Source organism: Mixophyes fleayi, chromosome 2 (assembly GCF_038048845.1).
Source record: "Mixophyes fleayi isolate aMixFle1 chromosome 2, aMixFle1.hap1, whole genome shotgun sequence".
Lineage (NCBI taxonomy): Eukaryota > Metazoa > Chordata > Amphibia > Anura > Limnodynastidae > Mixophyes > Mixophyes fleayi.
The window spans coordinates 161,805,999-161,829,500 of NC_134403.1; the positions used below are offsets into that span (position 1 = coordinate 161,805,999).

Genomic DNA, 23,502 nt, shown 5'->3' on the forward strand with positions numbered 1-23,502 from the left:
AAATGCTAAACAACAGTTAACCATATAATAGCTTCAGATGGTGTATCAGTGTATAATGTAACAAAAATACTAATACCAATCTACACGTAGTTGGTTGCAAAATCCCTAATGCATAAAGTCACATAAATATCAGGTCTCTATACAGTACTGACAAAAATGGGAAAAATAACGATGAACTGTACATCAATGAAGGGTTAATCCGGACAGCCTAGATGTATCCACATGAGTCAGGATAACCTCAAATAGAAGGAAGGGGAAGAGGGGACAAGTAGAGGAAAAAGTAGATAGAGGGAGAGGGGGAGGGAGAGAAGTGGTATGTGTTAGTATAAACGTGTATACAGTACAATATTAAACAACAAGGAGGCAATCTAAAATCTAGGCAGTACAAATAGTGAAGCTGAGACTAACATAAAAATGATGGAACCGGTTTAATGAATAGTATTATTTGCCACAACAAAGGCGGCCCTATATAATAAAAACAGTTGCCGGTAAAACAATAAATAAAATTAGAAAAAAAGAGAAGAAAAAGTTCCAGGGTGAATAGTCACACTGTCAGAAAGCAACAAGCATGGCAACTCTTATTTGATTAAATAAATGCTCAAAACATAATTGAAGCAAGTAGGGGAAAATGTTACACACATAAAAGCCTATTCTAAATGTATGTAAATTTAAGTATATAAATCTTTAACTTTTAGAAAATGTTTATTTTCCTATAATCACCATGGTGAATTATATTAATATTTAATTGATGACAAGCAAATCTAGAAATGATTATTTTCCTAAAGAACAGTGGCACTAGTCTAGGCTACTTCAGTTAACTACTTTTTGTAATGTCATATTTGAAAATTAGAAACTGTATTGCAGATAATGGTGAAATAGGGAAGGAGTTGAACATTACAGTTTATGGTGTTAATTAGAAGAATATATTAATTATTTGTTTATTATTTCCAATAACTCTTACTTGTGCATGTTAGAGAACCAATAAAAAAAAGTATCACATTGAACATGTTAAATGAGAAAACACTCTTTAGCAGTACATGAAAAAATAGGTCATGGAATTAAAAAATGAACACACTGGGCTGAAGCTTTTCTTTTTCTCTTTATGTTTTCAGCCATCTTTTAAATTGCCACAAATGCTTGTTTCATTAAATCAAAAGTGAAATAGTTGATACATGTATTTAATACTTATGTAGGTTTTAACTTTTTTCATCTGGATTCAATTTAAGGCAATGAATTTATATTCATTTTCTGCAGAAGGTTATAGGAGACATTACTTTCTATAAAAAAATAGGGGTTTCTTTTACAAAGGAAGTGTAATTAATCAAAGTAGATGCTTTTGTCTGACTATATAGGTAATTATTGACTCTTGTAGCAAAGAAATATCATCATTAAAACTAAATATTTTAGGAAATGCAAAACTTAAGTGCTTACCTAATACAACGTAACATAACATAGCATAAATTAAAATAACACTAAAAATATAACATTACACTTATTAACATAGACATATCTAAAATGTAAACAATGTACAGTATAGTCACAAATAAAAAATACAATTGAACATTGCTATGTCTATAACCAAGTAAAAAAAAATCTAGACTACTGTGCTCCATGTTCCCTATAAGCTGAATGAGATAGAAATGGCAGTGTAAATAAAGAGAAAATGCTGTTCAGTCAAAGGAGAGGCCGCATTGTGATCATATGCTAAACTGTTACTAGGCAACACTAACCCTCAGTGCTGCCAACCAGTGAAAATCACTGGGAGGGCTGATGTAGAAGTCTTAACATGCCAATAATGAACTGGCACTCAGTTCCATTTCAGTGCTAGCTTTCCTTCTCTATGTTATCTTCTCTGCTTTCTTAGTAGGGGTATTAGAGGGAAGATATAACTGACCTGCTACATGGATGAATGTGTTGTGTTTTCTTAGCCTGACATTAAATAAAACCATGTGTGACGAAATGAGTGGGATAACCCTGTGAGCATTTGGTGTCTCATTTCTCACATAATGTGGATTATAGTAATTTTTATAGCCCATGCTTTGTTCCCTAGCTCACTAGACTACAAAAGCATTGTCCAATAACATGTGGCTAAGGGGACATTGTAGTTTAGTGTACATATGTATATTGTGTATTGTATATTGATGACTAGCAGTAAGGTTGCTATTCATTGTCTTTAAAGTGAAGCCAGGGGGATTGTGGGTAGGGATCAGGTTGCCATGTGCTGGAGTAGGAAAACGAATTATTGTCCATTGTTCTCACCAGGCTAGTCCAGACAGGCCATCTAACAGGGGAGGTTCTATGGAAGGACAGCTCATCTTCACTCCCCTGTCCAACCCCCCTAGTCCAGCACTGACCAATGGTTAAGTAGAATGGACCCAGGGGTTTGCCCAGGGAGGGGAAAGACTGTGGAAATTAGACCTGTGATATAAGGAACAACTCCAGGGGGGAAGGGGGTTCATTCTGGGATTTCATAAATGAAGGTGCAAGATCTAGCTTTTGAGTTGTCGTTCTCTAAGTAGAGTCTATATATGCAGCTGAGAGAAATCCATAGGTCGTGAAGTCTGGACAGCAGGTGACTATATCTCCTTAAGTTAATAGCGTAAGGGATGGATGATGTGGTAAATCTGCCTGGCATTTATTTACTATGTGTATATAATATTCTAGTGGTGTTTGTATGACAATAAATATACTGTTGTATTTTTATAACTGCATTTAGTGACCATATGAATCCTAGAAGGTACTGGGTAGCACTGGGCCAGATACACCCGGTATCTTCACATTTTTGGTGGCAAGCAGTGGGATCACTCGGCCCAGTGTCACAAGAACCGGGAAGGCTGCAAAGGACGCAAGCGGTTGCAGTCAAAGAGCCTTGTAGTTACAGCACAGCACCGGCTACACAGCACCCAGAGGAAGCCTATCAGAGGAGTTGCAAGAAACATGAACCATGAACAAGTATAACTCCCTAAAACTGGATGAACTCCGGGGACTATGCCGGACAAGGGAAATTGCTACTACCCAGGATGACTTCAGGCCACAACTAGTGGAAAAACTACGCAAATGGGACCTGTGCCTACTCGATAATGCGGGCAGGATGAAAATAGCAGAGGTCCCATCAGTGGAAGACACCCAAGTTGGCACTTATGTTGCAAAAATTCTGAAAGCCAAGGAGTTGTATAAGGACCAGGAGCAGCCAGTAAGGATGAAGGAGATTGCAGCTACAATACAAGCATCCCCCACCCCAGGCCAGTCAGCAGTGCACAGTGGAAGCTATGACTATGGTCAGCTTCGTCAAGAGCTGCAGCACGTCCTCAGTCAGTGGATCCGGAGAAAAGGACTTGAGCTGGTAAAAGCAGGGCTGACTGAGATATTTCCCAGCCTACAGGATTGGGTGGCAAAGTGTAACCCACAGTCCTGGGAGAAAGCAGAAAAGGTGCAGAGTGAAGGCCAAAGGCGACCCAGCAGCAAAGGACAAGCAATACCACACTTGGGACAAGCCTGGAAGTGGTGCCATCGAGGTGGATACTGGGGACATCTTCAACAGCACTGTCCCAGGAAAGGAGGTCAATTAGACCAATTCCCACCTACGGGGGTTGTTGGCAGGAGCCACTCCCGGAAAAACAAACACTATTACCCTGATGCGCCAGAGGCGAGGGGGGTAAAGGCCACTTGCAATGCTGTGGCTGACATGAGGCAAACAACAGGAGGACGCCTTCTCAGGCACTTGAAACCTGTATGGGTGGATGGCAGAAAAGCCCAAGGATTTAGGGACTGTGGGGCAGCCATCACCCTGGTACGCCCCGAGTTGGTGGATTCCAGAAGAATTATCCCCAACAAGTACTTTAAAATTAGGATGGAGGATGGACGATGGGCAGAGATTCCAACAGCCCAAGTCCAGTTGCATTGGGGCCATTGTAACAACCTGGTGGAAGTTGGAGTTATGGCAGGAATGTCCAATGAGGTGATTTTGGGCAATGATTTGGTGGCAAGCAGTGGGGTCACTCAGTCCCAGATCCTCTCTGGCTAGAGCTGCAGGGGAACTGTATCGTGATACATTCCAGGGCTCTGCAAAGCAGTTAGCACTAGAAACCAGTTACCACATTATCCTGAACTTACTCCTAAAGGCTTTAAGGCAGAAAGTGTCACGAAAAGCGTTGTGGGCTTTAGGCGAGGGAAGATGCCGCCTAAGTGCTGATTTGATAAGGGGAAGCACAGCCCGCCAGAGGAGAGCGAAAGATGGAACCGTGTCTCAAAGAGAGAAAATCACAGTGAGGTGATCCCTGGAAGTAAAATGGGTGTGAGCTCTAGGAACAAAAGAGCAGATCACAGCCCAGTGTTGAAAAAGTTCCCAAAGGAAGGGATGAAGCAGTCCAGTACAACCAAGAGAAAGGTGTACTGGGATGAAGGACTGTGGCAGTGTCTGCAGGATGGGGATATGGATGTGTTGCACCACCCCACCACAATGCAGCACATTTTGGATTATTGGGATGAGGAGTGCCCAAAGATTATTATGTGGGACGGAGCCAGTCTACAGGAGAAATTGGAGAACCTGTTGGATGTGTTCCTAATGTTGAAAGAGGAGGCAAGTGCCTGCAATTTTCGGGATGAACCAGAATGGGATGATTTTACACATGAAGTTATTTGTACTATGCAGAATCTGGCCAAGGGAGAATCCAGATACAACAATAATCAGCAGTACAAACAAGACGTAAATGGACTGTTACAGCACAGGGACATGCCTGATGAATCCCCTGCAAATGTACTAATAGAATCTGTCCCATTAGCAGATTCTACAGATCCACTAAAGACAATGAATGTGGAGGAGCTGATAGTGGAATGCCAGATCCGGGGTGTACCTTACCTGTACTGCACGCACAGGGATATGCTCAAACGTCTTTTAAAAGATCAGGAGAATCCCATCAATGCCTTCAGTGTCTATAGGAAATGGATGTTCACTTTGGGTCCCCACATACCTCTCTGGGAACAAATGCAATGTCTGCAAAAGAGTTTTGAAGAAGCAGAGAATGAGGTATGGCGACAAGGACTTATGGACACTGAAATGTGGCAGGATCAGTGTTATCGAGTGAATACTGAAAAATGCCAATTGGAATATCTTTTGTCACGCTCTAAAAAAATGGCTGCTCAGTCTGTTAATCAGGGGGAGGTCCATCCCAGTGGATTATACACAGTTGCCCAAGCTACTATCTTGGGGGAGACTGGAGAAGAACTGCTTGGTGAGGATGTTGTACCTCTGTCTACTCAGAAAGGAATAGGAGAAATCTTCCCATTTGGTGACTTGGATGGAAAAGAGCTACCAAGTAAGTACCATGTAGTAGCATCTTCTGATAATTTGCCAGTGTTATTGGCACCTGAGACGGTGTCTGAGCTAGAACAGAATTACAGAAAAGACCAGTTATCCACCCCTGTTGTGTCTGATAATGTTTTATCTAATGAAGTAACGCAGGATACCGCATGTGTGCTCTCCGGTTCAAGTGATGTACAGCTGTACCCAATTGTGACAGAAGAGGATCATAAACTTGCTCAATATATGATCTCAGCAGAAATCATGATTACAGACTGTATAACAGAATTAATGGGAGAGGATAAAGGAATTGTCATGTCAGAGGCCACTATCATGGGTCCCTGGGAAAACTACACTTAGGCCTTCCCCTATGCAGAATTGGCAGATGAGTAGATATCGACTGAGTGGGTGTCTGAGAGGGCACCAGCACAGCATGATTCACCAGCCCCACAAGCTTTTGAAGCATTGTGCTTCAGCTCCAAATCTGGGAATCCAGGACCCCATACCAGAGGCCTGCACTGGACCATCCACTTTGTTTTGCTGCCAGGAGGACAAGTCTGTGTCCAATGAGGATTCACACTACCCAGATGCGCCAGAGTCGAGGTAAGTAGTGCAAAAGTTGGATGTGGTAGCAGGGGAGGGGAGATGCACACCAACATACTTACAGGGACACCCACATGTGGTTTGGGAGGGGGACAGAGAATTCCCCATAAGCAAAGAATTAATGGAGCCACCACCTTTGCCTTCCACCGGGCAGTTGTCCCTTGAGTGTTTGGGGGAGGGGGGATTGGATCTTTGCCAGAAACAAACGGACAAGGAGCCAGAAAGTTTGCCTGCCACTTGGCAGTTTTCACTCGAATATGTGGGGGAGGGGAGCATGGCCTTCAGAAACAGAGAACAGGCCAAGGGACTATTTGCAGTTGGGCAATTAAGGGTGGATAAGGCACCCAAGGGATGTTGGACTACAACTCTCCTACCATGGAGGTGTGCACAGGAGTGGCCCAGTTTTATTGTTGTCTCATCTTATGACACAGGGCAGCATAAACCCCCACTCCAGCTGTGTGGGAAAATATGCCTGCAGCCATGGGACCCGGGTGGGAGATTGAGGAACTGTGTACTGCTGTCTACCTTGCCATCAGACCCAGGAGAAACCACAGCAGGCCAGAAACTTTGGACTTGGGAGAAAGGTTTACTTGGGGCAAGGGAGCCACTGGGGAACAAGAGCTAAAAAAAAGTAGGGGAGGTATATGTGACGAAATGAGTGGGATTACCCTGTGAGCAATCGGTGTCTCATTTCTCACATAAAGTGGATTATAGTAATTTTTATAGCCCATGCTTTGTTCCCTAGCTCACTAGACTACAAAAGCATTGTCCAATAACATGTGGCTAAGGGGACATTGTAGTTCAGTGTACATATGTATATTGTGTATTGTATATTGATGACTAGCAATAAGGTTGCTATTCATTGTCTTTAAAGTGAAGCCAGGGGGATTGTGGGTAGGGATCAGGTTGCCATGTGCTGGAGTAGGAAAACAAATTAGTGTCCATTGTTCTCACCAGGCTAGTCCAGACAGGCCATCTAACAGGGGAGGTTCTATGGAAGGACAGCTCATCTTCACTCCCCTGTCCAACTCCCCTAGTCCAGCACTGACCAATTGTAAAGTAGAATAGACCCAGGGGTTTGCCCAGGGATGGGAAAGACTGTGGAAATTAGACCTGTGATATAAGGAACAACTCCAGGGGGGAAGGGGGTTCATTCTGGGATTTCATTCATGAATGTGCAAGATCTAGCTTTTGAGTTGTCGTTCTCTAAGTAGAGTCTATATATGCAGCTGAGAGAAATCAATGGATCATGAAGTCTGGACAGCAGGTGACTATATCTCCTTAAGTTAGTGGGGTAAGGGACGGATGATGTGGTAAATCTGCCTGGCATTTATTTACTGTGTGTATATAATATTCTAGTGGTGTTTGTATGACAATAAATATACTGTTGTATTTTTATAACTGCATTTTGCTTGAGTGGCCATACGAATCCTAGAAGGTACTGGGTAGCACTGGGCCAGATACACCCGGTATCTTCACACCATGTTACACCAGGTAACAGGCCCACTTTCATCATATGAAGATCTGCAAAGAAAATCTGATCTGTTCAGTGCAACACAAAATAATATCTGGCACACACCATAAAGACTGCCTGTAAATAATAAAAATAATATGATACACACAGTTGCTCTGTAATGGTACTACTGGTTCCCTCAAAATATATAATGCAGAAGAAAAAGTACTTAAGTAGTGCTAAGAGTGAACATTTAATTCACAGCGATATCAATCAACGTGTTATTAACATAAAATATTGATTCTATTGTAAGTTACATTTTTAACAGTTTTTCTTAAAGATCAGAGATGATTATGAAAAAAATACATTACAATTCACGTTTTCACAAATCATTTTAATATTGTTTAAAAAAATGATTCTGTTGCTGTGAAAATGTTCCTGATTTATTTTTTACTCTAGTGCACACACATTGACATATCATTGATGTGTTTATGACTGTTATAAAAGTGCTGTAAAAGGTTACATTTCATGGATTACCAATTATATTTCTCTTTCTTTAGCTTTTTAAGTTGTCTACTGATGCGTTGAACAGTAACATACTATATTTATTGTAGCTTGACATTTGTAAGACATGTACCTGTAAATGTGTGGTAGTGTTATGAAATCCAATATGCAATATGCAATTCAAGGTTGCAACACAATAATGTTACAGTTTTACTTATTGTGCTGGAAGCTTGTATATTTAAAATTTATTTTTATATATGTCGTATTTCGATTTGTTGAAAAGGGCAGAATAGTTACATGTTTTCTAAAAAAGTACGATTATGTACCATTTGTCACCCGAACTGCAAGATTTTGAAATATTGGTTAGGCTCTGTTTTAATACAGAAAATGAACACAGCTCTTGACTGAAAGTAAAAGTACATACGTCTTTTTCAGCACAAGTCAATCTCCATGCTGTTACCCCTGGTGCAAATTTTATGGCTAAATAACAGGTAGCTAAGAGACGCCCAAAGCTTGAATCGGAGGAATGTGCAAAACCTCAATTTCGGCATGTCCTCACTGTATTTTACCTCATTTTGGATTTTAATTGGATGCAATTGCGTTCACTAGCATAAAGTAGATTTCTGAATATGCACAGAGCAATTTCACGCAAGATACAGCACTCAACGGGACTTACGTCTGAAGACAGATGAATCAGGCACAGTATGAAGCAACATCATTGAAACTGTTACACATCCTTCTAGATGATGTGTTAGTATAAGATTGTTTCTTAAAGAGACATGTACTAACATATACTCATATATACATTTCAATAACCATTTCAATAACCATACAAATGTGGGATAGAAAATGCAGAGAACTATATGTCTGCAACTTCTCCTGGGAAGTGAATAGACAAAAACACTAGAAAATATCACATTAACATAACATTTAAAACAATTAAACAAAATAAAATTGTTCTGTATACTGTATATATAAATAACCTCAGTTTGAAATAGACCACAACAAAAATAGTACTCGCACTTAGGCATTTGTAAGATCATACAGCTGCTGATAAGCACATTTCAATGTGAACCACTGGAAAGAAAATCCAAAACTAGAAATCTCATCACCAGGGTAACAATTTTCTTTATCAGGAAAAAATTAGTTTTAGAAGTAAAAGCTGCATATGAAACATCTGTTATCTATTGGTATATGAATATCTTCTGATTATTTCCTTTGTGTACTGAAATGTAATGCATGGATGCAACTGACTATTAGGATGCTCAACTTCCAGACTAATGATAAAACATGAAATTATACACTCTAACTGTTTAATCTTCTGATAACCTACATATATTTCAGACATTGATTTCTTTTGCATTAAATAATACTATGAACATGAAGAAAATAGTGACATCTATTTTATTTTTTTATTTATAACTGAGATGTTCTCATACACAGCTAGCAATATTATATATATATATATATATATATATATATATATATATATATATATATATATGTATAGTCCAGCTCTCCACTGACTGGCCAGCTCTTCCAGCAATGGTCAGAAATAACATGAACAACGCAGTCTTTTAACCCCCACCCAACACTGCAAAACAATCACAGACCATAGATCAATAACACGCATATGTTTATGTGCTATGGAAAAGACTGTGTGGGAATTAACTCTGTATGCAGCTTTTCCTTGCAGAGGTCCCGGGACCTTACCTGTACCTATGCAGGAGAGCTGTGGCAAATAGGCATATTTGCTACAATTTACATACATCATACATACACATATATATATATATATATATATATATATATATATATATATATATTAGTATATATATATATATATATATATATATATATATATAGTAGTGACAGGTGAGCTCCCGGGGTAACTGCAGGTGAAAGCTGCATATGGTTAAGTTCTTACAGACCAAGAGTCCTAGTTTTAAAACACAGATGTGCAGAATAGGGTCTAATGATGTAAAAAACAATTATAGACATCTAGGCGCTATAACTTGTCATTTAATTTGAACATATAGGGCCTGATTCATTAATGAAAGTAAAGCAAAAAAAGGAGTAACTTTGGACCTTTGTATTGGAGGGAGAGGTAAATTTAAAATGTGAGGACATAAATATAATTGGAGTAGGGCATGTCCTAGATCAACTTTTAATATCAGTGTAAAAATAAAGCATTTATGTCCTACATGAAAAACAGCCAGTATTTTCCTTATGTGCAAAATGATAAACTCATTTGCACCCCTTGCATTGCAACTTGGTTTTGTCAGGGTTCAAAGTTACTCATTTTTTTGCTTTATGTTTCTTAATGAATCAGGCCCATAATGTCCATTTTCGGATACTCTCCAAATGTCATCCAAGAAATCCAAATGATGGAATATTCTTTTCTTCTAATTCTCTACCAATTTCCAAATTCAGGATGTCAAATAGCACATTAAAAGAAATGAAACACTAGCAAAGATAGTGAAGTAAGTCACAGCATTGCAATATTAAATAATCATGCAAATAGGTGTTCTTTCACCATGTGACTACTATTACCACACACCCTCAGTGTATATGACACACTTTTTTTTCATGCAGTGGTACAATATCTTCCATGACACTTCTAATGGTATTAGGCTTACAGAATATGTCTGTTGAAATTTGGCCTTTCAAATATGTTGCTCTCCCCTTTTGTCCTCTGTACTTAGATTTCTTGATACAGGCTCAAAAAACAGAAGAAACAGGAAAGAAGCCAAATCTAGGTGGATTATACTCTACAAACTTTTTAAAATCTTATAGAGCATACATAATTCCCCAAAGGAGAAGATAGTCAATTTAGCAAGTATTATTATCAGATTTTCTTTGGAGTCAGTCATGTAATGATATCATCAGCTGCTTAATACATTCTCAAATCCTTCAAGCAGCTCTGCCCCTTTTGAAAATCAGCTTTAAGAAGTACACTCAAATGATCATCTCCTCTTTAACCAACACGTTTCAATCTTTTCTGGGATCTTTATCAAGGTGGGAATCTTTGCACCTATCCCTACTATTAATAGTATTAAATGTCCAATCCAAAAGTCTGTTCCATTAATAATAACAAACTGATGAAAAAACTCTAAAACAGCATAATATTACCATCACTACCTAATCCAATACTTCTCATCCACATTAATACAGATAATTCAAAAAATATGAAACATATACTACACAACCTTCGTTCCGATTGCCATAGCAACCGTTTGTAAGCAAATTCATAAACCTTATGCATTTCAAGTTGGTACTTATATTAGGGACAATCTTTATTAATTCCAGTTTATTCTATCACCTTAATATGCATTTACTACAGTATATCAATGTAGTAACACATGATCCCGTGCTCCCTAAGATGTTCCCTGTTTTCCCATAGTAATGTGAGTCTCCTACTATTGACATAATCAAAACTTTCCTAGGAGGTTACTGAAACCATAACGGTTGACATGGAAACCAGTTTCAATTGCTAAACACTATTAATTTATTTAATATTGCACTCAATTTTGATATCTAAGGGGTGTAAAATTGCAATTTAATATAAACCCCCATTTTCTTATCCTTCTTTTATATATGAGTACTACAATGTTTATACAACAAAACTCAATGACATAAGTCATATCATGTAATGGGTACAAGTAACAATCCAATATATTCCCCTATTAGTCAATATTACATATATTACTAATCATCATACAAAAATCTCTAAGAGCTAAATGATTGAAATAGTTGGTTATACAACATCACCTATATATTTTAGGGAAAGGACGTACTGACCCATACATGTTTCCAATACTTGTGGGTTTTCCCCATGTATATATTCTATCAAGAGGTTGTATTCCCACTCCGCTTTGGGAGATTATTTTTTTATATATCTAATGGGTTAATTAGACCAAAGGGAGGTGCTTTGTGTATTTACACCTGTTTTTCAAATTATAAAGGGGGATGGATGCTAAAAGAGTTTGCTGGTTTCTGTGATAGTTAGCATTAGGGTCACCAGGAGTTGTAGGCAACTCGATTTTGCTTACTGGTGTCATCCTGACAAGACTGCTGTTTTGTGATGAAAACAATAAAGCATCATTTGTTTTGAAGCAAGAAGTTGTTCATGTATGAATCACCTAAAGGTGTTAGTGTCGCAAAGTGTCAGAATTTCTACAAGTGGTGTAATTGTGAGATCACCAGCGACAGCCAATGCACAGCTGTCCAACCATGCAGACTAAAAGTGGTGGTGAATGAAATGTCCTGAATGTCACTATCACGCACCAAACTGTTTATAAGGTTGTCAGCCGCAGAGAAAGCAAATATTCTACCTGTGGAGAGACAGGCAGGAGCAACATTACTGTGAACTGTTCAGCACCTATTTTTTTTTCTAAAGAAAGCTAAAGTTTTGAAAATTGCTGGGCATTGTAATGCCACGCCAGTTGATTTACTGAGCTTTGAGGAAGGTGTGGTCCAGAAAAGTTTGCTATTTTCCTGCGTGTAAATCGAAAGTAATTTTTTTGTTTTTCAAAGAACGCAAAAGTTGTAAAAATTTCTCAGCTTTCTAGTGTGATGCTTTGGTTATTCGATCAGCTGTGAGTTGGTTGGGGTCAACAGAAGTCTGCTGTTTTGCCTATGCGAGAGCCTAAAGCATCTGCTTGTTTTACTAATTGTCTGTGGAAAACACTGGATGAATGTAAAGATCAAGCTTGTGGTTTAAAGGCTTCAATAAAACAGAAAAGTTGTTTCCAGTACAAATTATCTTTATTTCAGCCAAGATAGGCAAGAAAAATAATAAAATATGTCAAAAAGAAAGCTTACAAACAGGAGTGACTGAAATTTAGACCCAACAGGGTAAATTGGAAAAATTGTACTGGAATTTGCAGGAGGGAGATGAAGTAGGAGAATCTCATGCTCTCTTCACAAACATGGTGTTACATGGAACAGATTATGTGGCCAGGAAACAGTGTGATTGTTTGTAGAAAACTGTTATAGAGGAATACCTGCACGGGAGTTTGCAGAGTAGAGATAAAGTTGAAAAATATCATACTCTCTGCACAAGCCTGGTGTTATATGTGTCATATTATGTGGCCAGGGAAGAGTATGATTGCTTTGAAAAATATTTTAGAGAAGAAATCTCCTGGCTTGAATAAAAGTTGAGAAGCTCAAATCAACAGTTGCATGAATTAAAAAATATATTATACGAGGAAATAGAAAAAACAGTAGAGACCTTAAAGAGACTGCAAAGAGATTGCAGCAGGGAGAGCAAGAAATGTGGTTTTTGAATATTCGAAAGATGAGCTGCAGAAAATGTATGACGAAACAGAAAAAGCAGTGGAAGCTCTTAAAGAGATAGCAGCGGAGAAAGACGAAGAGATTGCTGTGCTGAAACAAATGCTTGTCATGGTTCAGCAAGAGGTGCAAACATAAAGAGCCTCTGTAAAGGAACTTGTGGAATGCAAATTAGAAAGGTGTCATCAGGTTGCAGAGTTGAAAGCTTGAACGGTTGCTGTATAAGGACTCTTTCTGATAAGCATGCTGTTCCTCAGCTTGCTGTAGTGACAAAGCTGTTGTGTTGCATCCTCTCTGAGGGGCTAGTAAACACTATAGCAGAGAGCATTCTAATGTGTTAATCTGAGGTCCCATTACCCAATGAGGTGTTCCTCAGCACTGTTCAGCCCGAGGTGTCCTCCAGCACTGTTCAGCCTGAGGTGCCTCCCAGCAGTGTTCAACATTAGGTATTTTCCAGTGCTATTTGGTCAGCGGTGCCTCATAGCACTGTTCAATCAGCAATGCCTCATAGCCCTGTTCGGTCAGCGGTGCATCATAGTGCTGTTCAGTCAGAGAAGCTTTGTGGTGCTGCTGTTGGTTAAGGTCCATCTGTGAAGTTGTCAAATCATAGGTGTTTCAAGTGCAGAGAGCTTAGACACCTTAAAGCCAAGTACACTAGTCCACATAGCACAACTGGAAAGAGGTCTGCTGTTAGCAGGTCTGACTGGACATGCTGGCAGCTGAGTCACTGGTCAGAAGCCCAGTCTTAAAGGATCTGCCAGGGAACTCATGGCATGGGGATTTATATTGTAGGGAAGTGCTCTCCCGGAATATTTTCATGTGGGTCGCTGCAGGACTTCCACCAAGGTCTCATAATTCAGGTAAGCCTAGACAGATAAAAACAAAGTTGGCTGAGACATCGCTGATTATCCATCCCCATCTATTAGTGATGGTATAGACGGGTCTGATTATTCAGAATTGTTGCATTTGGGGAACTTTGCATGAGACCAGAGGAATGAGATGACTTTACAACACGTGATTAATTGGCTAATAGTGTTGAAATTATTGTGGAATCTGTCAACTAGGCAGGTTGTATGCCATTATATATTGTTAACAAATGTATTGTTACAAATTGCTGCTTTGAAGGGGAGTGAGGTAGTAGTTCCCAGAGTCATGTACCTTTAGTGTTGGGAGTAGCACACACTCAGGTGGGTGGTGGACATCTAGGGGAAGGGACAACAAGGTAACAGACTCTACACAGGTTTCACTCGCCTGGAGTCTTCCTAGTCGTGAAGAGGTTTTATAGGGCTTGTGCAGTGTGCCAGAGAACCTACTCCAGCTGCAATTGGAAAGGGCTCATAAGTGTCCTTTTAAAAACAAAAGGTGCTATGAATGGAGACAGACATAGAGCAAACTGTATCAGAAGTGTTGAGAAGATAAGAGCCCAGTACATGCCCTGATTGATATGGTTGAGAGGACACGAAAACATATAAACTGAAGTGCAGAAAAATGTCAACAGGTGCTCTGAACTGATGAGTCAAATTTGTAAATATTTGGCTGCAACAGAAGGCAGCTTGTTCGCTGAAGGGTTGGAGAGCGGTTCAATAATGAGTGTCTGCAGGCAACAGTAAAGCATGGTAGAGGATCCCTGCAAGTTTGGGGCTGCATTTCAGAAAATGGAGTTGAGGATTTGGTCAGGGTTAATGTTGTCCTCAATGTTGAGAAATACAGGCAGGTACTTATGCATCATGCAATACCAATAAGGAGGCGTCTGATTATCTCCAGCTTTATTTTGCAGCAGGACAATGACCACAAACAGACAACCAATGTCATTTAGAACTATTTAGGATTTGAGCAAGCCTACATCCATAGAAGATCTGTGTTTAGGTCTCCAAGATGTTTGGAACAACCTCCCTGCCAAGTTCCTTCAAAAACTGTGTGCAAGTATACCTAGTGCTGAAGCTGTTTTGAAGGCAAAGGGTGGTCACACCAAATCTATTCTTTAAAGCATTCTTTGCAGCATTTTTCCATACCTGCCTAAAACCTTTGCACAGTTTTTATTTGTTTAAATAGATGTGGGAAAGTTTGTTGGAAACTATTTACAAGATTGGCCATGTTCATTATGTCTATGTAATACAATATTTATCTAATAATAACATTTTCATGTACTGCAATTAAGGAAAAGAAATGCAAGTCACATTTATGCAGCAAGTCTAAGATGTTATTGGCTCTCAGTTTTCACCATAATATGTGCTCTTTATTTTTGTGTTTGTCATTTTCAGCGGAAAGAGATATCAGTGTCTACTGCGGAGTGCAGACAATTACAATGAAGATAAACTTTTGCACAGTTCTCTTTTCTGGTTATTCAGAAACAGACTTATCACTTAATGGGAAACATGGAGATGCACACTGCAGAGGTTTCATAAACAACAACACCTTTCCTGCAGTGGTGATCTTTACCATCAACCTGAGCACCTTGGAATCTTGTGGAAATAGCCTAGTGGTAAGCAAATCTATTCTAAATAGCAACAATTTGGCTATATGAGGTGTTCCTTATTCCAACATTTGTTTTCTCTAAAATTATTTTGTTACATATTCCACCCAGGAATACTTAGATGTTACAATAGTGGATATGGCCTGTTTCTTAAGTGCAAACAATCTACCAAACAGATCTGAAAATCTATTGTACTCTTATACACACTGAGTTCCGCTTGCAGTAGGAATATATTTAAATTACAAGTTAACCACAGTTTTGAAAAGGGTATTTTCTTATTAAAAGGTCCTACTTAGTTATTTAGTTCTACTGTTCAATGCACTAAAGGTAGTTATTTTTTAGATAGATTATCGCTGGGGTCTAATTACTTAATATAACTATATTTTTGTAAAATGAATTTAGTTTTTAAGTGTATTTTGTATATCTGCATGTATTCCTCTAGTTGTTGCTTAGAGTGGTTAGTGGCAACATGGGACATGTTTGGTCACCTACTAACCATTGGGTGGTCCTCTTGTAGGCAGGATTAACTTTCTTTGCTACATGATAAGGACCATCACTGAATCCTATCATATTTAATAGGTGGTGCACCCATGATTACCATATCATCATGTACAACCAAGAATAAGAGAAACTAAGTGTATTCCTATAAAGGATACTCAAGTTTTTTTAAATACAATTAAAATCTTAATTGATCAACAATAATGGATAATGTAAATTTTAATTGAGTGACATTAAAAAAAACCTGATAAAAAATATGCTGAATCTATTGGCGTGCCCTAGGATGCTGCCCCTTCTCCCTCAAGTCAGTAACACCAAAACCTGCCAAATTGCACAATATAATGTAAAAGAGAGGTTAAACATAGGTGCTTCCTAGAATAAAAACCCCATCACAGAGTACTCTTAATCAGAAACAACAATAATGCTACAGTTCATAATAAAATTCCTACTCCTTCTTATCCACATGTGATTATACTCAAGAGATAAAAGATGCAAAAGGGCTCATCATATTTTTAGTTTCCAATGGTACTGCTGGAGACTTCACTTCACTCGACTATTTTCCAAAGGAACCCTTTTCCTCCTTTATAACTTCTTCCCAAGGACCTTATGTGCTCCAAATTGGCAAAGTATGTGAAAGATGTCTTTTCTCAAAAGACCAACAACATTGCCATTTTTATTCTACATGTAATAGTCCAAAAATAATAGTGTAGTCCCAATTTTATAAAACATGTAGAAAATTATATTAATACACTCAAATTTAAAATTTCATGATAAAATCAAATGACATTCTACACGATCTCTGTGATAAAGAGGTATGTACCAGATGGTAAAAGGTAGGAGGCATTCACAAATATCAGACAGCTCTCACCAGGAATGGAGTTGTCGTTGTGAGCTTCTCACAAACCATTTCACACTTCTCGTTGTATCTAAATAGCTCCCCTGTTAACACACCAACTCAAAAAGAGTCTTTCTCAAGGTAAATAAAAAAGTTAAAAAAGATAACAAATTATGAACTTGTAGGACCTGAGTCATCAAGACACGTATACTGGGCTTCAGTCATTAAGGAGAGCGAGTAAAAATAAAACGAGTAAGTTTGTTCATGGATAAACCATGTTGCAATGCAAGGGGTGCAAATTAGTTTATTACTTTGCACATAAGGAAAATACTGGCTGCTTTTTCATGTAGCACACAAATACTTGATAGTTTTATTTTTTCACTGAAATTTAAAGCTGATGTAGTACTTGCCCTATCCCAACTATAAATCATTCGCCACTTTATAAATCTACCATCCCCTCCAATGCAACATGGTTTTGCCCAGGTGCAAAGTTACTCCTTTTTTATGTTTTACTCTCCTTAATGACTCAGGCCCACTTAGCACACTGTGCGTTTGCATAAAAACCCACGTAAATCAGGTATAAGTATGCCCAAATTTAGCAAGGAGCAGATGTGAAGATACATGTGGTTATGAATATGGGTGTAGGTCTGTTCTGCTCTACTATACAAGACACTGAAGGATACGTACAATACAAATGTGGAATATAAAATCACAAAAGAAAGCACCTAAACAAACTAATTAATAAATGACACCTTTTAATAATATAGTTTAATGATAAAACATTAAAAAATAAACAAAAATAGTGTTTTTTCGGGGAAATACATTTGTTCGTATGTTATGAATGTCTACTGCACATAAAATACATTTTTACAGTTTCTCCTCTTTGCAAACACATGTAATAGCATGCATACTCAGCCGTCATCGCTAGTAATCGGCAGATAGACTAGACCTGTAGCTGGACCATACATGTCTGGTTAAACGGCCACTAAAGGGATTCTATTATTGGGATCCCCAGTGGAAAAAAGAAATAATTTATTATGGGATTATATGTGAGAAGTGTAGATTATGCAGAATATATTGTGTAATTTGATCATTTAGGAATTAGCATTTTTTACTATCAGCCTGATCATTATAAGTAGGGACATAATTACATTTATAGGCATGCAATGAAGACAGTATACAGTCATATACTAAGATTAATATTTGAAGACATACCTGGTATAAAGATCCACAAGTTCATATTGTATTATCTTTTTTAACTTCATCCTTTTTCACTTATAAATTAAATTACTGATTATTTACAGACTAACAGGAAAAATGCTTTTAATGTTCTTTTTTTATTTGCATGTTCCTTCCTTGCTTTTTGTGTTCTTACAGCTGTACGAATCATTTCACCATTTTTAAAAAAAACAGAAAAATAAAAATAAAATAAAAACTGTAAAGAAAGATGAAAAAGACAAATATTTGTAAGTCCATATGATTGTTCTTCTTGATCCCAACATCTTCTTTTCTTTCTCTTAGTTGAAAAAAATAAATAAAACCTTTATTGCAGCTAGACATAAAGAATGATTAATAATAACCACTAGAATGCTTTTTTTTTCATTAATAGAATCAGGATTGTAAAAGTAAAAACAAAAATTTTAATAATTTTTGTAAACGGCAAATGTTCATGTTAAGTTTTACAACCGATTTATAATTTGCTGTGAAATGTGTTTTAAGTGCCTGCAAAAAAATCTTCATAATCTATGAGTAACATTATACTGTGATATTTTTATTACAGTAAAAGCATTTAGGCCATTAGTTATAGATATCATCTGTATTAATTGAGTATTCATTAAGAACATGCCTTATAAGGAGTAAAGAATTATAAGGAATATTATATCTCTACTCTCCATCACCATAGAGTTTGTCATCAATTGAAGAGTAGCTAACCCTTTGATGTTAATAAAAATCTCTTAGAGGACTGTTTAATAATTAAAAGAAAACCCTATCTATGAAAGCTGGGTATTTCTGCCAGAGATAGGGCTTTTCGCTATCTATCAAGTCCTTCCTGCAGGTGATAGATTTCGCCGGAGAACGCTTCCGCTGAGTCTGTCTGGAGAAAGCTTCCCCAAAGCCCATTTAACAAGGACAGTGGCAGTACAGGTACCACTGTTGCCCTCTTATCACTATAAATATCTTAGCATGGCGATAGCAAGGAATCATTATTTATTTTTTAAATGAAGCATTTGTCCTAAGTTAAATATATTAAAATTATTACTTTTTTCTTCCATTTTTTTACATATTTTTTTATATATTTTTTAAATTGAAAATGAAGCCCAAACCCAAGCATGGGCTTCCAGTTCCAATGCACATGTATGAACCGGCACCAGGTCAAACATGAGAGCACATGTATATAACCGGCACCAGGTCAAACATGAGAAGATCCCATCATACTGGCCTGGCGAAGCTATAAAATAAATCTTACCACTGCTGGCTAGTATCACTGACAGCGATAGGAATTTTTCTATTGCTGCATTTAGCAAAAATAGAAAACTAGTCCCATTGCTGCTTAATAATAAATAGGTCCGTAATTGACAATATCCTTAGAGAGTATGTTTTCCAGGCCTTTGAAACTTTTATTATCTTTGTTACATTAGGCCATAAAGGAAAGACAGAAGAAGATGTGGGATACAGAAAATATGTGTTGTGATCAAGAAAAAAAAACATGTGGATTTAAAAATATTTGTTTTATTTTTTAGGATTTCTTTTTATTTTTCGTGGCTCTTTTTTAATAAAAAGAGGCTGAGGACTGAAAAGAAGGGAAAGGGTAAGTAATTATTGATTACAGTTTATTAACTTGGGTACCCTGACCCTTCTTTGTCTGATACTATAAAAACATATAGCTAAAAAAAAGTGATCCATCTGTAATGTTTACAAATATATACTGTATGTAAGGATTTCCACATGTAAAATATTAATTTATGAATTAAAAATTAATAAGATGATACTTAATCCCTCCCTACATTGAGCATTTAAGTTATGCTATTGCTTTTGCTCTCCTTTAATTTATTTTAATTATTATTATTCAGCATTTATAAAGTACATACCATTTATGTAGCACTTTACAATTTATAAAAGCTACACAAACATTACAAATAAAAATAAACAATACAAAAAATGGAGAGCTTACCTTGAAAGGGGAAATGGGAGTAAGCTACAGTGAACAAGTTGAAACCTGGGTACCTTTAAGGAGGATAATAACTAAGAGCACTGTAATCTTCGCTAAAAACATTAGTTTGTTGAAAGTTGAAGATGAAATGAGCAATGGAAAATTCAGGAAACTCAAGATGCATGAGAAAGGGTCAGTGTGATCAGTTCAGTTATAGATAGTGGTGGAACATCCAAGCTCAATGAAAAATAATAATTTACAAATATGATAAGGTAAGGAAGGAGTGATCTGGGGAGTAGTGAAATTAATTTTAGTATTGTCAGTTGTCAGTGTACCAAGGGGCATAGACATAGGATTTGTTAGAACCTTTATGAGTTCTGGTTAAAGTGGGATGAAGATTAGGCTATATTATTATAATAGACACTAAGGGAGTCATGTAGACTTTAAACCCAAAAATTAATTTTTTACAACTGCACGTTTAGTAGAAAACCTCATTTCTTAGTTTGTTCTCAGACTGAGTTGTATTTCCCCCTTGCACCTCTCTGCTTTTAGAGAGGCAGATTGGGAGAAGTAATGTCACACAGAATAACTGTTTTGCATTTTATTTTTATGTTTTTTTACCTTCATGCAATGCTGTCACTGCTGCATATGGGTACAATGAAACAGTGTGTTTAAATCCTTATGGAGATGGGTAGACAAATGTCGAGGGACTGGCAATATTTTAGAAATTTTGGGATGAGCTTTATTCTGTGCTACATTCACATATTTTTGGATGTCTACATGCTACTAATGTGTGCAAATGACTAAAATATTTGTTAGTTCAAAAACATACATGTAAGTTACTGCTAAAGGGTGAGAGGACCTAATAGTCTGGAAAATTTGTTGATGACCATTAAATAATGTATTTATGACTATTACCATTGACAAACTCTTCACAAAGGTAGTTCAGATTTAACCCAAGGAATATACTTCCTTTCTGCTTTAAATCCACAGGACCAATTTTTATATTATAAGCTTATAGTTATATTTTCAAGAAAGATTGCACACAAGATGTAGATTCAGATAAAATGTTTTTTATTCTAATGATCATTCTAAATGTAACAATTATATACATAATATAAAACACGGTATTTTATAAGTATATTAGTATAATAGTATTATATAAGTTTTATTTACTCTATTAGCATAGATGGTAAAGCATAGATGTTAATACAATACATTAGATTCATTGCCAGTTTATAAATATGTAAGTTATTGTGTGTGTGTGTGTGTGTGTGTGTGTGTGTGTTTGTGTGTGTGTGTCAGCTATTGTAGTATGAGTGTGTGTATAACCTTGTATTGTGTGGTGTGAGCAATGGTTGAAGTGGGGGTTTATATGGTGGTATGCCATACTGCCACTTTGTCACTGCCACTTGGTGCAGGAGGTGGACACCTGCACCCTCTCGGCAGCCACGTCCCATTGCCTAGCAATGGGAGGCTTACTTGTTCTCCTGCATGCTGTCTTCAGTCGCTTCCCATTTCTAGGCAACGGGACACTTTCTCTGCACACCTGTCGGTGGTCAGCGTGTCTGACCGTTAAATCTCCATCATCCAATCATGGTGCTCTTCACGCCTTATATAGCTCCCTCTGACACCTGTCAGGTGCTAGAGTATTGGTTCACTCCTACTCCAGCACTTCCTGAACTTCTGATCCTGTCTTCTTCAGTTCTGACTCTGCTTCCTGTTAAAATTCTCCTGTGTTACATTTTGTACCTCGCTGCCCAGCTGGTTTCACTATTTGGCTTGAATTGACTTCTCTCTGGATCTTCCTCGTGTTTATAATCTCCAGTATGTGTCTTCAAATGGATCCTAAAAAGGTAGAATCTATCCTGAATTGGCCTCAACCCTCTGGCCTTAAGACTACTCAGCGTTTTATTGGATCTGAAACTATTACCGACAATTCATTAAAAACTTCTCGTTGTTAATCTCGCCCATCACGTCACTTACCCGTAAAAGTGAACTAGCCAAGGACTGGCCTCAGGAGGTAGTTTCGACCTTCAAAATTCCTAGGGAAGCCTTTGCCACTGCTCCTGTCTTGAGATAGCCTGACCAACTACAACTGTTCTTTTTAGAGGTTAATGATTCCTTGGTAGGTGTGGGAGCAGTTCTCTCTCAGAAGAATTCTGTTAGCTCTTTCTCTCCATGTGACTTTCTCTCAAGTAAATTTCTATCCAGTGAGGCCAACTATAGCATCGGGGACAAGGAGCTCCTGGCCATCAAGATAGCCTTGGAAGAAGGGCGGGTACCTGCTTGAAAGCGCTCAACATCCTATTACGGTGTTCACAGATCTTAATAGCCTCTCCTATCTGGAATCTGCTCAGTGCCTTAACCCTCGTCAGGCCCACTGGTCACTTTTTTTTTCTAGATTCCAGTGATCCTGGCTTATTGTGCGGGTCAAAAAATTCCAGGGCTGGTGCACTATCTAGGTCTTTTGATCATTCAGATTCCTGCCATTCAGACGTCAGACCTAACATCAAACCACTGAAAATTCTGGCCTTGACTAAATCCTCAGTTAAGACACCTCCTGTTGGACACTCTTTTGTGGAGACCCATCTCCGTTCCTCACTGTTGGCTAGGGCTCACGATTCCAGATTTGCTGGGGTTAAGAAAACTATTGCCCTTTTGTCCCGCAGCTATTGGTGGCCGTCCTTGAATGCTGACATTCACAAGTATGTTGCAGCTTGCAGAGAATGTACTTGTCACAAAACACCCAGGCATGCTCCTGCTGGGCTTCTTCTTCTGCTCTCTGTTCCAAACTCCCCTTGGGCAAGCATTCGCATAGACTTTATTAATGACCACCCCAATAGTCATGGCTTCAATACTATTTGGGTGATGGTCAATTGTTTTTCCAAATGGGCACATTTTATTCCTCTTAAGAAATTGCCATTTGCTGCTGATCTAGCCACTCTCTTCATTAAAAATGTTTTTTACGGATTCACGGTTGCCCCGTTGATAGAGAAATTCAATTAATTTCATATTGGAGATCCTTTTGCAACAATTTAGGATGCAAGTTAAATTTCTTCTCGGGATACCATCCCCAGACTAATGGTCAGACTGAGCGGGTCAACCAGGACTTGGATATGTTCCTCCATTGTTACTGCACTGATCACCTATCCTCCTGGATTTACATGCTCCTCACCTGCTGTTTAAGTTTTTGAAGAATCAGACCTCCAACTCTTCTTCTTTCAGGGGATGGGGGTACTGTCAGTTGCCGTCTCCGCACTGACACTTGGTGCTGGAGACGGACGCCTGCACCCTCTCGGCAGCCGAATCCCGTTGCCTAGCAACGGGAAGCTTCCTTGTTCTCCTGCATGCTGTATGTGCCCATGCTCTCTTCAGTCACGTCCCGTTG

The 23,502-nt window shown here is 38.2% G+C and overlaps 1 protein-coding gene across 1 annotated transcript in view; it reads left to right on the top strand.

Annotated features, from left to right (window-relative positions):
* Positions 1-23,502, top strand: part of LOC142140242 (zona pellucida-like domain-containing protein 1) — a 69,797-nt gene that overhangs the window by 10,032 nt on the left and 36,263 nt on the right. The window contains exon 2 of the mRNA XM_075198067.1: positions 15,416-15,636. Coding sequence (XP_075054168.1) covers positions 15,416-15,636 — 221 coding nt within the window. The remainder of the gene's footprint in view (positions 1-15,415; positions 15,637-23,502) is intronic.